Genomic DNA, 24,041 nt, shown 5'->3' on the forward strand with positions numbered 1-24,041 from the left:
CAGTTCATATTCTTTCTTGGATCAATGGATCATTGGACATGTATCGTGCAGGAAATAATAATAACAATAATAATAATAATAATAATAATAATAATAATAATAATAATAATAATAATAATAATAATAATAATTATTATTATTATTATTATTATTATTATTATTATTGTTGTTGTTATTATTTCTTTAAAAAACAAATGAGCAATAATTAGAATAAAAATCGAACCCCACCTGGGACCCCCACTGACACGGACTCTGTCTCTCCCATGGAGTGTCATGAAACCATCACATTGAACATGGCACACCATATTAACGCAGTTATCAGTAATTTTGCACATAACATGAAGGGTAAGATGCGGGAAGATGCCCCCTTAAGAACATTGTTAATTTACTGAAAAGACATAAGGTGTTTGAATGTGATTTCAGTGTTTACAGCATCATTATACATATTGTAAACCAACAGTTTGTGGAGTAATATGCTGGTAGAGTATTAAATGTAGTTCTTACAGCAAATACAAACAAATAAGCTGAAGGGGCATCTGACCCCAAATAGTGGGTAATTTTGATTTTATGTACTTACAGACCTTATAATTAACATAACTATCTCATCAGGAGAATTTACTTTAATTGATTTCTCTCTTACATCGAGTAAAACAACATCTTTTAAGGCCACGTTTATTTAAATGAGCAGTAACCGTTGTGATTCACACTTTAATCCAGAGGGTGGCGCTGATTCACTTAAAAGCTGTTTGCCAACCGCCATTAAACAACAGAAGAAGAAGATAAAGTTCAATGTTGTCAATAAAGTTCAAAAACGTTGACTTGTGACGTCAGCGGAAGTCGTTCAGTTGCTAAGCTGCAGCTGCAGAACAACCAGACTGTCAACAACTGCTGAGACAGATTATCTGACGGACGGTTTAACGTTTAAACTTTACCCTCCCGGTCATTCAGATGATTAACGGCGGCCGATAGACGAAGGTAAACCGACCGGGACGAGTTTCTGTTTGTAACGTAACAACGAGCGGTAATTAGTTAATTATTAGTTAACACTTTAGTTAGCTGTTAGCTGTTAGCTCGAGCTCGTTAGCGGCAGTTAGTTAACGTTAGTTAGTTACCAGCTGTGACCCAAAGGTAGTTAACTCACGGTGGTTAATATAACTCAGTAAACTAACCTGAGTGTCTCAGCCACTTGTCTGTCTTTCAGTTTGAGTCTTGTCGCTATTCTGTTGTGTAAAATGACGCTTAAAGTGTCTTAATTAGCTAATCAAACACTGATTTAGCATTACGTTAGCTATTGGAGCGACAGTAAATGTAGGACACTACCGGATAGATTTACTTCTCTGAGCTGCTGTGTTTCCATTCAAATGAATAATAATAAATATTCAATTTTATTTGTGTAGCACTGCTCTTAAAACAATGTTTACAATGTGCTTTACATACAGTAAGAAGACAGTGCTATAAAATTACCACAATTATAATAATAGAGCTGAATAAAAATAACATCACAATAATAGTATTAATAAAAATAGGAATAAAAGGTCATACAAGAGATAAAAACAAACAGATGAAACTTAATGGAAAAACACAAAGACCCCTCAGTGGCCCCAAACTCCACTTAGCATAAGGATTAATTCACATATAAGTATATATACATATACCTATGTAAGGCCTTCTGTGTAAGATACATACTGACAGGTATAAATAAATAAAGAGCAAATGACTAAAACACTGCCAAGGAGCTGCTGTGTGACTGCAGCAGCAGAGACACAGAGCTGCACTGTTGACAGAAAACAAAACAGACGCATTAATACTCACCTGATTCTCCTTTTAATGCAGTGTTGGATTCACCATCAGACCTTTATTACTCCAATTTAAAAGATTAGAGCTACAACAACTAGTCTTTTCTGTTGATCAACTAATCGATTCATCGATCAACAAAATGTATCTACAAGTATTTTGAGTTTTCAAGAAAAAGATTCTGTGATTGTTTCAGTTAATCTTATATTTGAGAAGTGACTGCTGTCTCTCGTCCTAACGTTGTAGTAAACTGATTATCTTTGGGTGTTGTTTGGGTGAAACAGGACATCTGATGACATCCGCTCGAGTTATGGGAAATCGTAATGGGAATCTTTAGTAGACCAAGCTCTTAATCAATAAAATCTGCAGATCAGTCTAGAATGATAATAGTTGTTAGTTGCAGCTCTCTCTAAATGTTGTTTATCCTAAAGCAGCAATCTAGAAGATCTCTGTTTCCTTCTCTTTGGCGGCACCGTGTGGCGTTAAACGGTAACTGCAGGTGTGTTTTTGGACCTCACTCAACCAGACACACAGACAGTGTCGCTGTGTGACGTCAGTCAGAACAGGTTGGGAACCTCTGATGTCATCCCTCACAGTGAACATCTGGTCTGTATTAACGTTCAAATCAATCTGCGTTTAAACTACTTTACCACACAATGATAATAACAAAACAGGAGCTGCAACTAAAGATTGTTTTCTTAATTAATCGATTCGTTGTTTGGTCTGTAAAATGGATCGATGTTTCCCAAAACGACGGCTTCAAATGTCTTGTTTTGTCCACAAGAAGATCTTTAGTTTACTGTCACAGAGACTAAAGAAACCAGAAAATATTCACATTTAACAAGCTGCAATCAGAGAAGTTTGACTTTTTTTTCTTGAAAAATGACTCAAAATAATTAATTAATTAATTAATTATCAAAATAGTTGGCAATTAATTAAAAGTTGCAACTCCAGACAGAACGTGATGTTCACTGTGATGGTTTACACAGTTTCAAGAGAGTTTCAAGCGTTAGTTTGACTGTTTAATAGAAATGGAAACTATTTACCAGAATAATCTAAAACTGTACAGCATCAACAGTCAGCTGAAATGTCAAACATTGGTGATTTGTAGTTACAAGATAAAACCTGAGTTCAGTGACAGACAGTAAAACCTTCACCAGTGATTCCTGAGATTAAGCTCAGCGAGCTGTTGGCAGCGTCTCAATGACTCTGTGTGGAGTCGACATGTAATCTGATAACAACAAAGAGATAAAAAACGAACAGACGCGTCTGTGTGATTGTGTCCCTGCAGGTGGAGGAAGCTCAGCGCTCAGAGTGAATGAGAAGCTGATGTCTGGCCTCAGTCGTCCTGACTGACTTCATGAATTAACCTGAAGTGCTCGTGTAGTTCACACTAAGCAGCCCGTCTCCCAGTGTGACCAGTATGGCCGCCGCCAGCACCACCAAGATCTCATGGCGACTGCGTGAGTACATCATTTGTTTGTTGAGACTGTGGAGCTGCTGGTGTGACACTGCACTGATGGAAACAACACAAACACACACATTAATGTTCACATGTTTGGGTTTAGACTGCTGGTTGGGTGAAACAGGACGTCTGATAACATCCTCTTGAGTTGTAAGGAAACTGGAAGTTGTGGCATGTTTCACAGTTTTCAGATCATTTGTAGACGAAGCTTTTAATTGAGAAAATAATCTGCAGATCAGTCTATAATGCAGCTCTACTGCACGTGCAATAGTCCAGCTCTCATGGACTCACAAGACACCAAAATACAAAATACTGCAGTGGTGAAACATCTGTCAGACATAGACAAGAACAAAACTTCTTACATTACAAACAAAGAACTTCTGCACTAAACTCTACAAATACAATCAGCTCATGTTATAATCATTCATCCAGAAAGAAAACATCAGAAATTAATGACTTTTTACTAAATAGTTTAGCCTTTAAAGGACGAGTTCAGTGTTTCCAGTGTGTTAAACATCAGTCAGGTGTCCATATGAGCAGCACTGTTATCATTCCTCCTGTTCATACTGGATATTAAAAGATCCTTCAAATGTTCTTAAATGTGAGTTGATACATCTCCTTGGTGAAGTCAGAGGAGAAGTGAAGATAAAAATGAACCAAAAGACTAAACTGGTTTATCTGAAAAAAAAAAACAGACTTGACCAAAACAAATCCAGATGTGGCACCAACCATCAACCCTTCTGTCTCTAGACAGAAAGTTAACTATGAGATACCTCAGCTTACCAATAATCCTTCACCTCCCAACACACTCATTTTTCTTCAGCTCAGACAGGCAATGAGCAGAGACTGAACTGTTCAGACGCGCTCGTATTATTGAAGGCCCAGAATGATGATACATCAGTTCAAAGTCTGAGGGAACTGATAAGCAGCATGAGCAGACTGCACAGGTGGAAACCAATCAGGTTGTTGGCACCTGCAGAGAAAACGGGGGAGGAGAGAAGAAGAAATCAACCCACAGCAGGCGGTCTGCTCCGTCTGGCACCGAACACAAGAGACGGATCCACAGTGGTGGTTAGTCACAGACAGTGTTTCCCTGTTGAGCTGCAGGTGGAAGTATAGTAACAAAAAGAGGAACTTTGACACTAAAAAGACTGTAACGTTGAAAGATATCTACTTGATTTGACTCATTTGGACGCTGAAGCTTCATATTAGCTTCAGACTGTGGATTTTGTCCTCCATCACTTCCATTGTAAGGTCATTATGAAGGGATCTTCTAATGGTCAGTATGAACAGGAGGAATGATTACAGCAAGAAACACACTGATTGTTGGTTTCAGACAGACTGGAAACATTGTGAACTCGTCCTTTAAATCATCATATAATGAGCAATAAAACATAAAATAGAAAATTCTGCTTCACATAAAAAAAAGAATATAAACAATATAGACTGTGAGACTCTAGATGTGCCGTTCTGTTTATTCCCAGGTAACAAACTCCCTTTAATATCTTGTATGAGGCCATTATGGATATATTATTATTATTATTATTATTATTATTATTATTATTATTATTATTATTATTATTATTGGATATTTATGTGATTTTTTTTACTAGTGATACTGGTTCCAGCACCTCAGCTCAGAGTATCTGCTGATACTGAGCACAGATCTGATGTTAGAAACCTCCAGACTGAACAAACCTAAACATGTGTGGTGGGAAGCTCGACAGAGAATAAACAATACAGTCACCTCCCTCAGTGTCTTTATGTTTAGTTATTTTTATCTTGTGTAAAATCAAAGTTCTCAGTGAAGATGCTGCTGCAGGATGATTCAGTCCTGATCTACACTGCAGCACATCGTCTGTGTGAACAAACTGTTGAACTGACGTAGCCGAGCGTTCAGTCAGTGCAGCTGAGTAGAGACGCCAGCGGCTGCAGCAGCGTCTTCACGTTGTCCTCTCCTGTGACTCCACAGAGGAGTTCGAGGCTCATTCCAGCAGCGTCTCCTGTCTGGCTCTGGGGAAAAGCTCCGGACGCCTGCTGGCCACAGGAGGAGAGGACTGCAGGGTCAACATCTGGGCTGTCAGCAAGGCCAACTGTATCATGGTGAGACCTGCAGCACACACACGGAGCTGCAGCACACACGGAGCTGCAGCACACACGGAGCTGCAGCACACACGGAGCTGCAGCAGCTGCATTTCACTATAATGTGTTTTATTATTGTATAATAATCTGAAACACTGTTTACAGCAACTCTTTGAAATTAATGACGTGTGTGTGTGTGTGTGTGTGTGTGTGTGTGTGTGTGTGTGTGTGTGTGTGTGTGTGTGTGTTATCTCTCAGAGTTTGACTGGTCACAAGAACCCAGTGGAGTGTGTCCAGTTCAACTTGTCAGAGGAGCAGGTCGTCGCTGGTTCACAGTCTGGATCAATACGAGTCTGGGACCTGGAGGCCGCCAAGAGTGAGACCAGTTTGATTTCTGTGTGTGTGTGTGTGTGTGTGTGTGTGTGTGTGTGTGTGTGTGTGTGTGTGTGTGTGTGTGTGTGTGTGTGTGTGTGTGTGTGTGTGTGGTTGAAAGGCTTCCTGTACTTTCTCTAAGCTTCTCTTTGACATTCAGTACTTTACAAACATAAATACACATTTGCAGCACATTTAGATGCGACAGATGCTTTGAGTTGAACTTGAACATGAAAACCTTTTGTTGTTTCAGTCGGTCAAGTTTTATTTGTATCGTCCAATATTATGAATCACAGGTTTGCTTCTTTAGTCTGTGCAGCAGTAGAGCGTCTCTGTCATTAGACCCTCGATTCAAACAAGGAAAAACTTTAAAGGGAAAAAATGGAAGAAACTTGAGGAAGAGCAATAGAGGAGGATCAGAGGAGGATCAGAGGAGGATCAGAGGAGGATCAGAGGAGGATCAGAGGAGGATCCGTCTCCCAGAGAATAGATGTTAATGTACAGAACAGAAACACAGGATGACACAGTTATAGAAGAATATGATCAGGAGGAAATCAATCAATTAACAGTTATCTCTCATGTTAAATGTCAGTACAGCTGCTGTCTAACAGCTGGATTTATGTTCATCTTGTCTGGAGCGCCATGCAGCCACTTCCTGTGTCCAGCGGCCGTTAAAGAGCGTCGCTACTCGCTGTTAACTGTGTTCATGTTCATCTGACATGTCGTTTCATACTCGTCTCATATCTGGATAAAAGTCAGATGTTATTTGACACATTTTGTCTCACATGTCTCCTCCTTCATGCGTCTCTGATGCCTCCACCTGTTTAATGAGCTGGATGTAAATCACTTCAGAGACACATCTCATCAAACCTGCAACATTCAAGCTGCAGTTTCCAACATGAGATCATTTCACTAAATAAAAGAAACAACATACTGTGTGACCTGTGCATGATCACATGGTTCCTGTCCAGCAGACTGCAGATCTGAATGTAAGCAGGACTCTGTAATGGTTTTTGTGAGATGAACCTCAGGCTGCTGCTTCCAAACATCGCTACCTGTCGTAGTCACACGTGAGAGAAGTAAATATTAAATATGCAGCTTGTAAAGATCATTTATCCAGATATTTTGTCTCTAATGCTTCTTGTTTTTATTTACGCCTGGTTTCTGATATGAGACTCATAGAGTGACTTCATGTAGAGGAAATGTTGAACTGTGAGTCAGATGTGACTCTGCTGCTTCTGTTTCCTTCAGTTTTAAGGACTCTGATGGGACACAAAGCCAACATCACCAGTCTGGGCTTCCATCCGTTTGGAGACTTTCTGGCCTCGAGCTCCATGGACACAAACATCAAGGTACTGTAGGTGTGTGTGTGTGTGTGTGAGTCTGATGTGTTTATATTCACAATACATTTTTTCTCTTTTTCCTCTTATTGAAACTTGTTTCCTCTCCATCAGCTCTGGGACGTGCGGAGGAAAGGATACGTGTTCAGGTACAAGGTAAGAGCTGCTGGTTGATGGGTTTCTGTATTTCAGAGTGAGTTGACATCCGAGATATGAGAATATTTACACAAGTACGTTAAACCTGAAGAACATATATATACATATAAATAAACATCAGTCACATTCAAACCAAACGACTTCACACAGTGCTGCTGAACTCCATCACTGCCTGATAAATCTCTATTATGTTTTTAATCTGGTGTCGGGTTGACTGGATGAATCCATACTGAGCGCGCTCTATGACCAGGGCGTACTGAGCGCGCTCTATGACCAGGGCGTACTGAGCGCGCTCTATGACCAGAGCGTACTGAGCGCGCTCTATGACCAGAACATCCACAGTAGAGACTTCACTGGTTTCCAGTTCGCTCTCTGCTAACTTAAATGGGGATAAAATCATTTATCGGCTCTTCTAGACTTTTCAAATGTTATCGGACCGAATGGATGAAACTCTGATGGTGAAACGAGTCGTTGTTCAGCGGTTGTGTTTGTTTTACAGCCGCATCAGTAGACAACAGTGTTTAATGTAATTACTCTCACTGCCAGCAGGGGGAGACACACGGCAGCTCTGAACAGTTTTATAGATTCTTAAAGTGCATCACAACAGAATCCTTCTTTATGTTGGTATTGAGATCGTCTCATGTGTGAAAGAAGTCACAGTTCCGATGTTGAATATTGATTGTTAACATGATTTACCCACATACAGACAGAAAGGATTAATAGCTTTGTGTAGTTTTGGGAATATTGTTTGATGTCTCTGACCAGCTGAGGTCGTGTTGGTGTTTGTGTTCCAGGGTCACACTCAGGCGGTGAGGAGTCTGGCCTTCAGTCCTGATGGGAAGTGGTTGGCTTCAGCCAGTGACGACTGCACGGTGAAGGTGATTATCAGACGCTGCTCAGCTGAACTAGAGTGATGAAGAACCGTAGAGTGATGAAGTCGACGTCTAATATCTGCTCAGATTAGTAATCATCTTTACTTATTATTCAGTCACATAGTTACTGATTTAAATCATTATTTTGCCCATTTTATGAAGGCGGTAAGTTGCTGCATTTAAAGGATCAGTTCAGATTATTTCAAGTATAATTCTGCTGATTTTCTATATTTTTCTTAACAAGTATTGTGTTTGTATCAAAGCTGATATATCTGATTATAAACACATCAGTGAGTCACAGAGCTGCTCTGGGTCACATGTTCCTTCATCACCATCAACACACTATTTTTAAACTACAGTGATCAGCTGTTTTAGGAACTTACTGAGCCTTTCATAAAGATGAAACTATATATTTGTGTTTTTAAAGATCTTCAGTAGGAACCAGCGAGCTTGGAGCTGAGAGACTCAGACAGAGTAGGAAGGAGGAAGTTGTTGGTTTGAGTCTGTCATGAGATTTAAAATATCAGCTGATTCATTCACATGATGACATGTAAAGAGGATAAACCCACAGTCCTCTCTGTGTAAAAAGGATTTCTACAGTTCAGCTGGTTTTCTTCTTGTTCTCGTGATGATCACAGTAAACGTTTGAATCCTCAGCTGTGTCTTCTTGTCTCTGCCAGCTGTGGGACCTGACTCAGGGGAAAACCATCACAGAGTTCAGATCTCACACCGCGGCCGTCAACATCGTCCAGTTTCACCCCAACGAGTACCTGCTGGCGTCCGGCAGCTCCGACAGGTACGACCAACAGAACTCTGTCAGGACATCTGGTCTCATTCAAGAACATTTTAAATATTTTCATCTTAAAACTCTCTGATTTTTCTCTGTGAGGTTTTGCTCGTACGAGTTTCCCAAGTCACATTCAACAAACTCTCTGAACTCGTATTAAATCAGCCTGATGAAGGTCACCTGTTCATGAGCTGAACGTTCCTGAGACTTCATCATCAGCATCATCAACACCCCTAAAACATCCGTATAAAGCAAACGACTCAGTTTCATTCACAACAAATGTTCCCAAAGAGCGAAAAGAAGAGTTTCACACTGCAGAGCTTCAAGTCCTGTTTTCAGACAATCAGCAGATAAAAACATGAAACCTGAAACAACTGAAATATAAGAATCCATCAGAGAATATTTCATCTTTCTAAAGCAAAGAGCTCCATGACTGATATGAGAGGCGTCATGTGACCATCAGAGACATTAGAGGAGAGAATATTACAGCAGCTGATGTTACTGTCAACATGATGCTGCACAGACCTGCAGCTGCTGCACCAAAAGATGCCAATAAAAACCAGAACATCTAAAAACCCCTCTCAGTAAACTGGCAGCCATGATGACGATCGTAGGATGAACAGAATTTAGTTTCAGTATTTTAGTTGATTTCAGTTTCATATTAAGACGTTATAACTGTGATTCAAACAAGCGTTTGTGAAGAAAGTCTGTCAGTCTGTTCATACGACGGCTCTGAACTCTGACAATGTAAATACAAGCAGATGAACGCCACAAATGTTCTTAAATCACTCGTAGGTGCATCATAACCACAGATCTGTTGGTGCGAGCGGCTCGTGCCTGGTGTGATCCCGTCATCTCAGTTTACTGTCTGTTTCCTCTCCAAGCTCCAAGACACAACATGAGAAACTGAATTTTTATTTGTAATGTGAGATGAAAAATAAACGGAGCTCGATTTAATTTTAATGGTGGGAAAAAGTCGACCAGTCAAACTGTGAAGGCATCAAATCCGACCGACTGACGGTAAAGAAATGTTTGTGTTCGCTGCAGATCCACTAAGCTTTGGGATCTGGAGAAGTTTTCCATGATCGGATCGCTGGAGGGAGACACCAGTCCCGTCAGGTGAGTTTTCTGTCTGTTTGATGTCATGTGTCTGACCCCTGACCTCTGACCTCTGACCCCGGCCTCGCTGGTTGCAGGTGTATATTTTTCAGCCCGGATGGCGGCTGTCTGTTCAGCGGAGCCACAGACTCGCTGCGGGTTTACGGCTGGGAGCCCGACCGCTGCTTCGACGTGGTGCCGGTGGGCTGGGGCAAAGTGTCCGACCTGGCGGCCTGCAACCAGCAGCTGGTGCGTAGCGCCTCCTGCAGGAGACAAACATCACTGACAGTTATAACAACACAAGTGTCCCCCTCTCACATCACGATCTCTCTCTCTGCCCGTCAGATCGGAGTGTCTCACCAGCTCTCCAGCGTCTCGTCCTACGTGGTGGATCTGAAGAGGGTGAAGAAGAGCGGCGGCTCTGTGATCCAGGGAATCATCCAGGACAACCAGCCGCTCACAGAGCCAAAGGATCCCAAAGGAACCGCGCTGCGCAGGAACTACGAGCGACCCACAACCACCTGCAGCTCGCAGAGGTACAGAAACAAACTGACCTGCAACAGCTGAGGGATCAAAGCTGAGCTCAGCCTGTCTGTCTGGGTCCAGGTGTTGAGGGGGATTCATGCATACGTGTAAAAAAAATAGTAAGTAGAGGGAGCTGATGATGTCACTGATGATGTCACAGCGGCTGAAGTCCAGTCAGGTTTTATTATGAAGCAAATTTCATACAGAAGTCGTAAAATCTGTGTGCTTCAAGATAAGAAGCAAAAAACATCAACAATAATAATAATAATAATAATAATAATAATAATAAAGGGAATAATAATACTGATTCAAAACTAAAGGTTTTAGCTGTTAACCACACACTTTAAACATAACTAAAAGCTTGCAACATAGAAATGTTTTAGTCGTCTTTAGTTCATGCAGAGATCCAGACAGTAGCAGCAGAATGACTGAAGGCATCATAAGCTGATTTAGAGTTTATTCTGGGTGTAGTGAGGAGACGTTTGCGTGTCAACAACAGAGGACAGAACTGAGCCTTTAAAAGCAGTATTTTAAAATCATTTCTTTCTGAGATTTACTGGGATCCAGTGAAGAAGATAAAACAGGTTTTAGTTAATACTCAATGAGCTGAAGTTTATTAACACCTGCTTTGTTATTAGAAATAAACACATGAACCAGAGTTTCAGAGTCTGACTGCATCAGGAAGCATCAGCTGTAGATATATTCAGTCTCTGAGATGTTAGATATGTGCCTCTGGAAGTTCAGATCAGCGTCCAATCAAACTCAGGTTTTTGGTTTTTACTGACGGGAGTTAAAGCCTTAAAGCATCGAGACTGAAAGAAATGCTGTTTTATCCTCATTTAGCTGTAAAATAAGAAGCTAGCAGACCTTCGTAGCTCCTCATCTCTGCTGGAGGCTAGCAGCTACTAGCATAACACACCACAGTCTCCAGGTGCATTGTGGGTAATGTAGGCACCAGGTTTTGATGAGGAAGAAGAAGAATGTTTCATCCTTTAGTTGAAAGAAATATTAAAGGAGTGAAATTCTAAATCTGTGGAGGATTCTGATGGCTTTTTGTTAAATTAACAAAAATATGTTTCTGAATAAAAGTGTTTATGTCTCTCAGAGTAAAGCTCAAATAATAGCAGCTCTGAAAACATTTGACTTAAGTTAAACTTCCCAATAAACGCTATGTGATGTGATGTTTTCTGCTTTATAAGATGTCAGTCACATGTTGTGATGTCATCAGGGTGAAGCAGAGTTCAGACGCTGATAGGCGGAGCCCCGAAGGCGAGAGGCGGAGCCCCAGCGAGGACGAAGCGGACGATAAAAACGTGTCTTCAGCCGAGATCCACAACGCTGAAGACTACAAGGAGATCTTCCAGCCGAAGAACGCCATCTGTAGGTCGACCGTCAGCTGATCAGCCTCAACAGAAACCTGCTTTAGTTCAGTTTAACCGACAGAAACGTATCAGCTTTCTTCTTCTTACTGACAAAAAGACACAAACTAAACACATGTGATATGTTAATGTGATATTTTAGTTTTAAAAGGCAGTTTTACTTCTTTGTATTATTTTTAGAGCAGATGTGATCAGTCAGTAGTTGATCAACAGAACATGAATCAGAAACTGCTGCTGTTGAAGCTCCTTCATTTCATTATAAACTGAATATCTTTGCATTTCTGACTGTTAGTCAAACAAAACCAGATATTTGAAGACGGCACCTCGAGCTCTGGGAAACTGAGATCAACATTTTCACAATATTCAAACATATTATAAACAAAATGAATATACAGTAACTCAGTGCTCCTCTCTTCCAGCTCGTACTCCTCCCAAGATGTCGGAGCCTTTCCCTGCTCCTCCAGAGGACGGTGAGTCCATCAGACCACGTTCACATCAGAAACCAGATCACTGAGACTCAGCAGCCGACACGAGTGGAAAGATAGAAATCTTATTAATGGGTTTATATGAGCTGCAGCTGGTTTTACTCTCTACCAGCTCCTGAGGGAAATATCTGGCTCTTTAGCTGCTAAACGCTCCACTATGTTCACCAGCTAGTCTACAGCTAACTGTGAGCAGGTAGTGAACAGCGGCGACGCTATGAGACGCTGAGAGTGAACCAGAACAGTAAAGTTGCAGCCGGACAGATAAACAATGAGCTGAAACTCACTATAAAGCTCCGTAAAGCTGAGAGGAGCTGCAGAGTCTCTGATAATTCTCTGTAGTTTCATCACTACGAGCCAATAACACATCACACACTGACACTTCAGACTGTTGAGTTCGGTGACACCTGACGTCTCAGTGATCTGGTTTCTTGTGTGTTAAATCAATAATAGATGAAACAGTGAAGACTTGTTTGCTGATCATGCTGCTCCGTCTTCTTCTTCTTCTTCTTCTCAGAAACCGTTTTGGCGATCGGCCGTCAGCTGAGGGACATGATAGCTCCTTTTCCCGACAAGCAGCTGGTCAGTGAACGCAGCAGCTGCAGCGGTCTGTGATTGTGCAGCAGTGCAGGACTTCTAACATGTGTGTGTGTGTGTGTGTGTGTGTGTGTGTGTGTGTGTGTGTGTGTGCGTAGACTTCTCCGCTGGCCTCGTCCACACCTGTCCAGAGGGTGGAGCCTACGGTGGTCTCCTGTGTGAAGCGCCCCTCAGCCGTGGCCCCGGCGTTCTCCAACCCCCCCGTCTCTGACCCGCCGCCGGCCCCTCAGCCTCCCGTCACCGCCGCCAAGACCAAACCACAACCCAAGATCATCCTCAGCACCAGGAACGAGCCCATCGGACTGAACGTGGCCGACTTCCTGCCTGTGAGTCTGAAAAAACACTTTAAACTGAAACATCATGAAAACACAGAAAAGAGGTTTCTAATCTTTTATTATATTTACATCACATCTGCACTGTGATGTCATTTATTTGCAGTAATTTGTCCGTCTGTGTCGTAGTCGAGCTGTTTGTTTACATCATTAAAACCCTCGTTGTGCTGTTTAGTAAATATCTGCACTGAAGGATAAAATGTATGTAAAATTAATTAAATATAGTTATTAATCAACCTTCTTTGTGAAGCAGCTTTCATACAGGTTAGTACAAGTCAAAGTGCTTCACAGATGACTGATAATCAACAATATGAGATCAATGCAACCATGATCAATATTTATTTTGTTAAATTAAAAGCTATGAATAGATAACTTTATTCATCCTAAAGCCAGCAGCCACTTCACATAAATCACAACACAGAAACAGTGAAGTAAAAGAAACAAATACAATTAAAGGTTCAATTATATTCAATAACTAAAAATAAATAGAAATAAATCTTCCAAAACTAAAACAAAGAGCAAAACTAGTCCAGTTTCAGTCTGAACAAAGATGAACGAAGTCACGTCAGCTGGTTTAGTTCTGTTTTAAAGACTGAGACCAGAAGACCTGCAGCGTTTCAATCGTTACGCTTTCTGTCGCTCCGTCATCGGATCTGAACAAAACTCTGCGTGAACGTTCAGGAGAAAGCGAACCACGTCTCCCAAAGACGTCTTATTATTATTTACAGTTTCATTTAGCAGACGAAGCGACGTCCATCTGAGAGCTGATACAACACCAGTAAGAGCCAGAGTTTGTTTGTTTGTTTGTTTTTCTCTTCGTTAAGTCCGTCAGGTGCAGACGTGTTTATGAGAGAGTTGGTCTTTAGTCTTTTCTTATAGATTGAGAGGGACTCTGAGGTTTGGTAACTTGTTCCACCAGCGGGGAACTACAGAGTCCAGCTGGTGATTGAGGGTCCTGTTTGGTACCAGGAGCCTTTCATTAACGGAGCGTAGTGGGCGGGAGGGAGTGTAGACCTGGATGAGGGAGTTCAGGTAGACGGGAGCCGTTTTAGTTGCTGTTTGTTAAGCGAGCGTCAAGGTTTTGAGTTCGATGCAGCAACTGAGAGCCAGCGGAGGGAGATGAACAGCAGGACGAGACCAGCCACGTTTTTCTAACCACAACCAGTGTGACAGTTGATCCCAGCAGCCGCAGACGGACAGAAAGAGAAACTAAAAGAGATTTGAAGGTGAGCGTGGGAATGAACTCGTCTCTCTCTCGTGGTCTGATTGTAAGATTGACTTTTCAACTTTTCAAACATCACGATTCATCTGAAGAGACTCGATCACCTCGTTCACCTCGTCATCACAAAACATGTTAAATCTCTGTTGACTTCTGGAAAAAAAATTGTGTTTTCATGAACCATTTATTCAGGTGGTATTTTAAAATGACACAAGTTAAAGCTACTGAACAGAATAATATTTATCATTAATCAGTTGGTAAATTGATCTATAATCTCTTTGGTCATTTAAAGAATAGCAGCATTACCTTTTTAAGAAACCTGACTCTAACCAGCCTGTCTTGTTGAATTAATGATCAGTTTTTATCATTTAACATTAGTTTAGATGTCATTATTACATTCAGGTTGATTTTATTCGTTGCGTTTACATAAAAAGGATTTTTTTTCTTTTTTTTGCCAGAAGCTTAATTGTGTTTGTTGTTTTCCAGCATATTAAGACACATTTCCTCCTCATGACTGTAATAGACGAATCAATGGATGAAACATCCTGGAAAGAAAGATTAGTCCTTATTAAGATGATAGAAATCAAAGATACAGTAAGTCTTGACTTAGTGGAAAATAACTTTTTGTGTCTCTGCAGAGCGTGTTGTTGTTCCTGTCTGATTAAACCACAGAGGAAACGAGAGCTTGTTTGAGAAGAACTAGTCGTGCATGGATTGATGTTCAGGACGTGATGATACGTGCATGTTGGAACTATAATGTGCATTTATTGTCACGTATTCAGTTTTCAGAGTGAAGCAGTTTCTCCACCAACCACAAAACCAATAAACAGTTCTGAAGTTCATGTCTAACATCTAGTGGAAGGCTGACTCGTGTTACATCTTCTTCTATTATTTTGGTCTGTTTTGTCTTTTGTGTCCTTTTTATTTTAGGAATTTCATATTGAAAAAGCTTCAGATGTGGAGGGAACACAAAGGTCCAACTCAGGCTGTTAAACCTTCATTTGAAGTCTGACAGTAGTGAAGTATGAACATGAGGAACAATTACAACTGTTTCTATGTACAGAACTACTGTCACACCAGCTGTTTGATGTGATAAACTTTCACCATTTTAACTGTGAGTTTGAGTTTCCACAAAGTGAAATGTGACAAAGGAATAAAAACATGAGATTTTCACTCGACAGCAACAAACAATAAACCTTTAAATACTGTTTACATGTTAACACGTCAATAATCACACACAACTAGTATTTAAAAGAACTTTAGATGAACTTTAACAGTCTTCTCTCCATTGTCTCAAGTTTATTATTAACAAATGCAGTGAAATATTGAATGAAGGTTTGTTTGATTGTTTCCTGTACTGTAGGTGATTAAAACAGTTTTTCTTCCACCACTGTTGAAGTATGAAGTTATATTCACAGAGTATTTCCTGCTCTGATCTGTAAGGCTTTGAAATATTCTAGGGGGCGCCCTCGAGACATTTTGCCACACCCAAACCCAAGACCCGTATCAGATATCAAGTAACACCACCTCTGATGCGTCAAACACGCTAAAACTAATCACACACCCGAACCCACCTCTGATACTAGCCGAAGCATTTATTAGTCCAAACATATATGCAAAGGTTCGTTAGTGTTCAAGCATCAGAAAGATGTATCAAACGTTAATTAAAATGAAAATTGATGCACAAAATCCAAAATGGCTGACTTCCTGTTGGGCAAAAAAAAAAAAAAAAGTATTATGTCAAGAATGATGAGAGCAATGAACCCGACATACTTCATGCACATCAAAGAAACTTTGTTCCAAAATGGCCGTGCGTTGGGGGGGCGCTATGGAGCCCGCTGGCCGCGCCCGAAAACCCCCCCCAGTTACAGTTTTCACCAGTCCTGACGTGTGAGCATCCTAAGCCTCTCAAAAATGCAACGGTGTACTAGAAGAAGAAGAAGAAGAATCCCCTCAATAACAATAAGTTCCTGACACTTTCATGCTCGGGCCCTAATAATAATTATAATAATAATAATAATAATAAACCAGCACAATCTCAGATTCTCCAACTCAAACTCAAAGTTTGATCTAATCACCGTCAGCAGGTGTAAAAACAAACACTTGATCCGAACCAACTTTATGCAGCAACCACGGTGAGGATGATGATGATGATGAAGAGGTGACGTCTCATCACAGATTGTCTATAAACAGCAGCTTGTCAGTCACGTCTACATTAACTTGACATTAAAACAGACATATAAACTTCATGTCTGTATAACTTTAACTCTTTGAGACCACAGCTGAAAGATTAATTTAACACCTGCTGAAAATCTGTGCACGACTCTCACTTATTGATCATGTGGTCTACTGAGTGTCCAGGTGTGAAAAACAAGTGCAGCCTGTTTACCTCTCAGAACCTACAAATAAATAAACAACAATAACAAATAAAACAAGTAATCCAACATGTTCCAGCTGATATTTCAATCAAGAACATATTTGTGAACCACTTATTCTGTTTGTAAGATATAAAACACATGTGTGACTCTTGTTATATTTGTGTGTCATGTGATTTGTCATGTGACCTGTGTCGTCTCGTTGTCAGTCGTCACCCAACAACAGAGGCGGAGCTCTGAGCGACGAGGAGGCTCTGTCTCAGATCAAGAAAGGTCACGACACCATGTGCGTGATGCTGAGCAGCCGACACAAGAACCTGCAGACGGTCCGAGCCGTTTGGGCCCGCGAGGACATCAAGGTGAGACTCATGACGTCACTTCCTGTCTAGCCTCGTTTGTATCGTTAAACACTTACTTCGTATTATTATTATCATTGTTTTTATTACTGCTATAACTATAAAGAGCAGTTTCCTGTCCGGTGATGACTTCCTCTCTACTTCCTGTCTGCAGAGCGCTCTGGACACCGCCGTCTCCATGAATGACCTTTCTATTGTTGTGGACATCCTCAACATCATCAACCTCCAGCCGTGAGTAGGAAACATATACTGATCTGTATCAGCTCAGGCAGGATTTCAATATATATGGATCAGTTAAAAAGAAGTTAATATGTTTTAATGTCAGGCTGCTTGAATGTAAATACAATGATTACAAGACAGTTCTGAGTGGATAAAGTTCATCTCTAAGTCACATCAGTATCCAGTATTAACGAGTGATAACAGCTGGCCTGATGTTCTCATTCATACAGTAGATTAACATTTGTTTACATGTGATAGTATTCATACTTCTAGCATTCTCACAATATGCATATATTTTACCATGAAGGTAAGAACAAAGAAAAAGAAATTAATACATTCATACACACACATAAGAGACAACAGACTAACAAAAGAAACTCAGCGGCTGCAGGTGTTTGGTTGACAACATGCGGAGAAGTTTTAGCAGATTTCCTCCTTTTGATATTTATAAAAACTAGTTTCTACCTGCGGTGACGTCAGCGTCTGTCAGAGAAGCTTCTCAGTGATCCTGCTGAACAAAGTCAGTGGAAACAGGAAATGAAACACCAGTTCAACCAGGACACGTATGAGGCTTGAGTGAAAAAGATGTGCACATCACACGACTGTATAAATCAGTTTCATAATGGATAAAGTTCCAAGTGGATTCACTCAAGCTTCACTTTCTGTCTGAACACCTTTTTAGTTCTCACATGATAGAACTTCTGCATCAACTCATAATTAAGTTTCTGATATTGAAACTGTTTCAGGTCTCTGTGGAAACTGGATCTGTGTACGACGATTCTTCCTCAGATCGACAAACTGCTGCAGAGTAAATACGAGAGGTGAGAATGAGAATTTCCTCTCGTTTAAACGTGTGAACGATTATTATCAATAACGATTAATCTGCAGATTATTTTTTATCTATTATCGAAACTCTCTAAAAGTAACTTCTCATCTAGAGCGCTGGCATGGATGTCTTCATATTTATCTAACAGGAGACGATGTGTTAAAGTTGGTGACACACTGTCCAGTAACATGAAGGCACAGTGGGCGTTCCACAGGGGTCGGTGTTAGGTCCCCTGTTATTTATCTTTACACATATTAACAGTGTCATGATGTAGAGCTACAGTCGTATGCAGACGACACCGTTGTGTACACACACATGCAAAAACATGCTTTTTACTTTTTGTTGTTGTATGTTTTTTTGTCGGGGACTACAGATGCATCATTAATGTTTTAAACTGCACACTGTCCCGATCAATAAATAAATAAATCACAAAAAATCATTTTACATTTTATTCTATTAAATTTGGGAAAACAGTGAAAATTATTTCTCAAAGTCCGAGTTTTCAAATTGCAGTTTTTTTTTCTGAACAACAATCCGAAACCCAAAGATCTTCACTTTGTGTTCATATGTGACAAAGAAAAGCAGCAGTTGATCATATTTGAAAAGCAAAAATCAGAGATTCTTTAGGTTATTTGCTGGAAAAAATTACTCAGAATTGTTTGAATTTCTGCTGAGCGATTAGGCGAATTAGTTGTAATTGTTTAAACTCGAACAGAGAAACTTTGAGATAAAAGTGCAGAAACTGAAATGCTTTGTAGCGTGTGTGTTTATAGTAAACAGTAAAGGTGAGAAGGACACCTGGTTGGACGTCTTCTCACCTGAAACGGGCGGATCATCAGGATGATGGTGATTTCCTCTCCAACTCAGATTCATTTAGTTATTATGGAGAATTTATTTTTCTGTTAGAAAACTGTTTTACTGTCTTTAAACACATTTAAGACATGATGAAATTTAAAATACTTCTAGTTAATTAGTTTAAATTGGTGATTAAAACTGTTTCCAGCAGCTGAACATAAAAACATCAAACAACAAACTCTGGTTTAATTTCTGCTCTTCTGTATAAAATGTTCAAAACGTCAAAGTCTGCTTGTTGCCCTGATGTCACCGACTAACCAGCCAATCCCGTTGTCCCGTGTGTTCACAGCTACATGCAGACCGGCTGCACGTCTCTGAAGCTCATCATGAAACATTTCTGGATGCTGATCTCAGACACGCTGAAGGCGACGCCGTCTGTCGGAGTCGACATCACACGAGAGGAGCGGTGAGCTCAAACACGTTCACGTAGACTCACTGCTACGGAAAGCCACAGAGGACATTTGTGTATCAGTTATTTTTGGTTTAATGTTTGCTGCTGTATAAACAGATAATGAACGACAGTATAGTGAAACACAGCTGTAATAATATAAAACATGTCTTCATAGGAGAAGTTATGATTGTTGATGAATACAAATATTACAGAAGAATATACAGAAATATTAATAAACACTCAGAATGTCCTTATATGTGCTGACAACTATACTATAGTGTTTTATAACCATTTATTAACTGTTAATATATTGATTATTAATGATAGATGGAGGCTGTTTGTGTTACTCTGAGGTCAATAACTGATGGATAAACTGATGAAAATAAACGTTACAGTCGTTCATCAGAACAAAAGCAGCCACACAAATGGCCCCTCCGGCTTTCCGTAGAAACGAGTCTATCGAGTCTTCACTCTTTTTTAAAAGACTGAAACAATAAATCAATCAATCAAACAGTCGACTCTCCGGTTGATCCGTCTTCTGACCTGATGTTTGTGTTTCAGACACCACAAGTGCAGAGTTTGCTGCAAGCAGCTGAAGAACCTGAGCAACATGGTGAAGAACAAGGCGGCGCAGGTCGGTCGCCACGGCAGCGCCTTCAAAGAGCTGCAGCTGCTCATGGCGCCGCTCGACGACTCACTCTGACGCTAAACGCGCCGAGGGGTAACCGACCTGAAGGTTTACAGACCAACTGAGATCCAATCGGTCGCTGGATCAGCTGATCTGCGGAACGGACTGAGATCAGACGCTGAAGAAACATTCCTGCACTTTATGTGTTGATCTGTTCACATGACACAAAATCCTCCCAGAGGCCTCGGTCACACTTGCGAGCGTGAGCGCGCCGCAGAAACGTGTTAATATAAGTGTTAAAGATGTTAATCTTCACGTACTCTAAACGAACACACTGACACTTTGAAGAAATCCTTTTGTCTCAATCAGAATCAGAAGAAGAAGGTTTTCGGTTTTGATCTGTGACTGACGAGCCGCCTGCTCGTTAACAACACACACACACCGACGCAGGCTGAAGCTCGTTAATCTGAATCCTCCTGAATGCAGGTCGCACGCTGCTCTGTGTGCTCGTTTCACCAGCTGTTCACAGTCAGCACTGTCAGTTCACACTTAGGAAACAGTGACGTCATAACTGAGCTCAGTGCAGATTTATGCATCTTTAAATTAAACCCGGTTGCCGTAGAGATCGAAGCGTAAAGAGATGATGTAGAATATGTTCAACATATCTGACGTCACACTTTACATTTCTCAGAACAAACACAGTTTATCTCAAACTACTGAGCCAGTAACGTCAGACTGAACGACCAAATAACTTTGACCAAATAACAGTCACTTCCTGTTCACATAATTAAGACGTCTTAACTTTTAACGGTGCAACCTGATTCAGTAAATCACTAGTTTGAAGCTAGTTAGTGGTTACTAACGACTTAACACACAAACTTAGTGATGGATTTACGATCAGCTGGTAAAACGGTCCAGGTGGAGCGCAGAGTTCAGCGCAGAGGCAAAGTGAGGTGAAGGTTCATGCTGGGAAATTAAAAAACGTTGAGCCTCGCTGTGATTGGCTGAAGCCTCAGACAGTCGTCGTCCTGACAAACAGTCAGACGGGTTTTTAGAGGCTGAAAGTATTAAACCACAGAAAGCCGTCGTCTCATTTGTTGTGCAATAAAAGAACAAATGAGGTCAGAAATAAAACTGATTTAACGTTGAGCGAAGCAACAATGTGGGTGCAACTCTGAAGTTAAAGGAATAGTTCAACATTTTGTTGAGCGTTAGGTGAGAAGATGGATTCCACTCTTATATCTGTCTGATAAGTATGATGGCAGCCGGTTAGCGTAGCACGAAGACTGGAAACAGCTAGCTTAGCTTAGCTTAGCTTAGCACAAAGACTGGAAACAGCTAGCTTAGTTTAGCTTAGCACGAAGACTGGAAACAGCTAGCTTAGCTTAGCTTAGCACGAAGACTGGTAACCGCTAGCTCTAAATCTCACTGATTAACACGTTATATCTCGTCTGTTTAATGTTAGAGTCTCACAGTCACGTTGCCGTCAGTTCTGCACTGATTAAATAAATAAGTCGTTATGTTTTTAGAGCTGCTGATTGGTGGACAGAACCAGACGAGCTGTTTCCTTGTTTCCAGTCTTCATGCTAAGTTAGCAGCTGCTGGTTTTAGCCTCTAGAGCTGCAACGATTAATCAATTAGGCAATCGACAGACAATTAATGGACAACTATTTTCATAATCAGTTAATCATTTTAGTAATTTTTCAAGCTTTTCTCTGTTATATGACAGTAAACTAAATATTTTGGGGGTTTTGGACTGTTGGTTGGATGAAACCAGATTTTTGAATTCATCTCATTAAGTTTTGGGAAAAAAATAACATTTGACAATTTATAGACTAAACGATTAGTCAAGATAATTGGCAATATTTTACAGACATGAGTGTGGTATCAATCTTTTTATCCAACTCTTGGAAATAAACTGAATAATTTCCCAGAATATCAAACTGTCCCTTTAATGTCACCACGAGGTTCTGAGTCTTTTCTTTCTCCACATGAAAACATCACCGACACAAAGACCCTGCACGCCTGAAACAGGAGGATCTCAGGTTGTTAGTGATTATCTTTGACTGACATTCATAATAGTTCATAATGAACAAAGTCTTCAGTCATAAAACTGTTCTGAAGTCAGGTGTTGAGTTCAGAAGATTATCTGGGGAGAAAAAAGCAAAAACACTTTCAAACACAGTTCAAATCTTGTGATTGACACACGTAGTTCATCATAGACACTGATGAATTTTATGGTAATAAAATGTTGTCACTCTTTTTCTACTTTCTCTACTTTTCAGACACTTAGATCCACTATTTTAAATGTGCAGTTCATGCTGTTTATTTAAATAAAGTTGTACATGTTGGATTAAAGAGGCGTCTTTATTTGAAACCAGCTGATGGCAGAAATGAGCCAATCAGAATGATTCACATGACTGCTTAACTGTGGCAAAATGATGCATTCAAAGGTCCAACGAAAACAGTCAAATCAGTTTCTGGAGATAATTACTGTTGAATTTTTCAATGCTGTGAACAAACAAACCTCCATGAGAGACAAACATCTCCAGACCTGTTGGATGTTTCATCAACGGCGCTAATTAAATCTGCACTTTAACTGAAAGAACTCGACTTTGACTTAAAGCTCAATCTGTTCCATGAACACAGTTTCACTAGCGATGCACGATATTGGATTTTTTGCTGATATCTGATATGCCGATATTTCCAACTCATTGTGGCCGATTGCCGATACCGATATATGCACATATTTTTTCCAGCTGGCTGAGGAGACTATTATGCATGCAAGTATAGATTGTACTAATTATGATCAAGAAAGACAATATATGAAGGAAGAACTGAGGAAGACTGGAGTTCAGGAGCTCAGCAGTAAAACTTTAATGAACCTGCCAAGTGGGAGCAGCAGTAGAGTTTTCATTGAGTTTATTAGACAGACAGGATTAATGTGTAGGATTTAATCTCTGGTCCTCACTCCGGAGCAGAAGGTTGCGGTAATGCACCTAATACGCTGGTTGCCAACCGCCGTTATAAACCAAGAAGAAGAAGATTTTTTCCCCCCCAAATAGAGCGGTACATCCTGTCAGATGAAGTGTTTCCTATCTGTGCAGCTGAACACAGCAGTTCCTCAACGGACTGTTTCTCCCTGACGGTCCCGGTGTTTCCTCCGCAGGCTGCACTTCACTCAGCCGCCTGTCAGACCTGCTGCTTCTTCCCACTTTAACCTGAATAACGAACCGGGGCTCGGTGCTCCGGTTGGATCCACATGGAGAGCCAAGGCTAACGTTAGCTGAGAGACTAGTGGAGCGTTAGCTGCAGCATGACCGGAGGGAAGCACAGCCAGCTAGCCTCTGCTAGCCTCCAAGTTAACGTTAGCCCCGGCTCTCCATGTGGATCCAACCGGAGCACCGAGCCCCAGTTTGTTATTCAGGTTTAAGTGGGAAGAAGTGGCAGCTGAGTGAAGTGCAGCCTGCGGAGGAAACACCGGGACCGTCAGGGTGAAACAGTCCGTGGAGGGAAAGGCGACACATCGGCCTCTCATCATAATCGGCAGAATTCACCGATGCAGATATTTCATTTTAGAGCTTTTATCGGCCGATACCGATGACGTGCCGATAATATCGTGCATCCCTAAGTTTAACCGTATCTGGTTAACATGAAGTCAAACCAACACGACAGTGTTGCCAGATGGGAAATTTTAAAGTATCGTACCAGACGCTTAAAATTATCATATTTAGAGGAAAGTTATTGTACAAAAGTCGTAACCAAGAGAACAAATAGACGTAAATGTGTAATTGATACTGTGTGTGAACTATTCTCACATTTTTATTAAAGCATAAATAACCATTAAATTCTTTCTTTTCACTCGATTTTCTCTTTACAGCGACGGCTTCA

At 40.7% G+C, this 24,041-nt stretch overlaps 1 protein-coding gene across 3 annotated transcripts; it reads left to right on the plus strand.

Annotated features, from left to right (window-relative positions):
- Positions 1–820: 820 nt before the first annotated feature.
- Positions 821–22,508, plus strand: katnb1 (katanin p80 (WD repeat containing) subunit B 1). 3 transcript variants are annotated; one of them, XR_010927972.1, is made up of 21 exons: positions 821–975; positions 3,086–3,257; positions 5,232–5,362; positions 5,600–5,717; positions 6,965–7,065; positions 7,168–7,209; positions 8,004–8,087; positions 8,762–8,877; positions 9,916–9,987; positions 10,065–10,215; positions 10,312–10,502; positions 11,720–11,871; positions 12,290–12,340; positions 12,870–12,934; positions 13,048–13,275; positions 17,085–17,234; positions 17,386–17,462; positions 18,197–18,271; positions 19,421–19,537; positions 20,084–21,418; positions 21,461–22,508. XR_010927972.1 is itself a non-coding variant. In XM_067585712.1 (20 exons), exons 2-20 carry the CDS (start codon positions 3,218–3,220, stop codon positions 20,223–20,225), a joined length of 2,103 nt encoding a protein of 700 aa, XP_067441813.1. In that variant the 5' UTR covers positions 821–975; positions 3,086–3,217; the 3' UTR covers positions 20,226–22,508. The 3 variants fall into 3 exon arrangements, 1 of the variants encoding a protein (XP_067441813.1); XR_010927979.1 differs by having other exon boundaries at positions 21,498–22,508; XM_067585712.1 differs by having other exon boundaries at positions 20,084–22,508.
- The last annotated feature ends 1,533 nt before the right edge of the window (positions 22,509–24,041 follow it).

The sequence above is a fragment of the Thunnus thynnus genome, chromosome 1 (genome assembly GCF_963924715.1).
Source record: "Thunnus thynnus chromosome 1, fThuThy2.1, whole genome shotgun sequence".
NCBI lineage: Eukaryota > Metazoa > Chordata > Actinopteri > Scombriformes > Scombridae > Thunnus > Thunnus thynnus.

What these genes read in the sequence shown, in the direction of transcription:
- katnb1 (XM_067585712.1), top strand. Translation starts at nt 3,218, where the DNA reads ATGGCCGCCGCCAGCACCACCAAGATCTCATGGCGACTGC. An exon ending in GGAGACACCAGTCCCGTCAG is followed by an intron (nt 9,988 to 10,064) that starts GTGAGTTTTCTG and finishes CGCTGGTTGCAG; the next exon opens with GTGTATATTTTTCAGCCCGG. An exon ending in CCCTGCTCCTCCAGAGGACG is followed by an intron (nt 12,341 to 12,869) that starts GTGAGTCCATCA and finishes TCTTCTTCTCAG; the next exon opens with AAACCGTTTTGGCGATCGGC.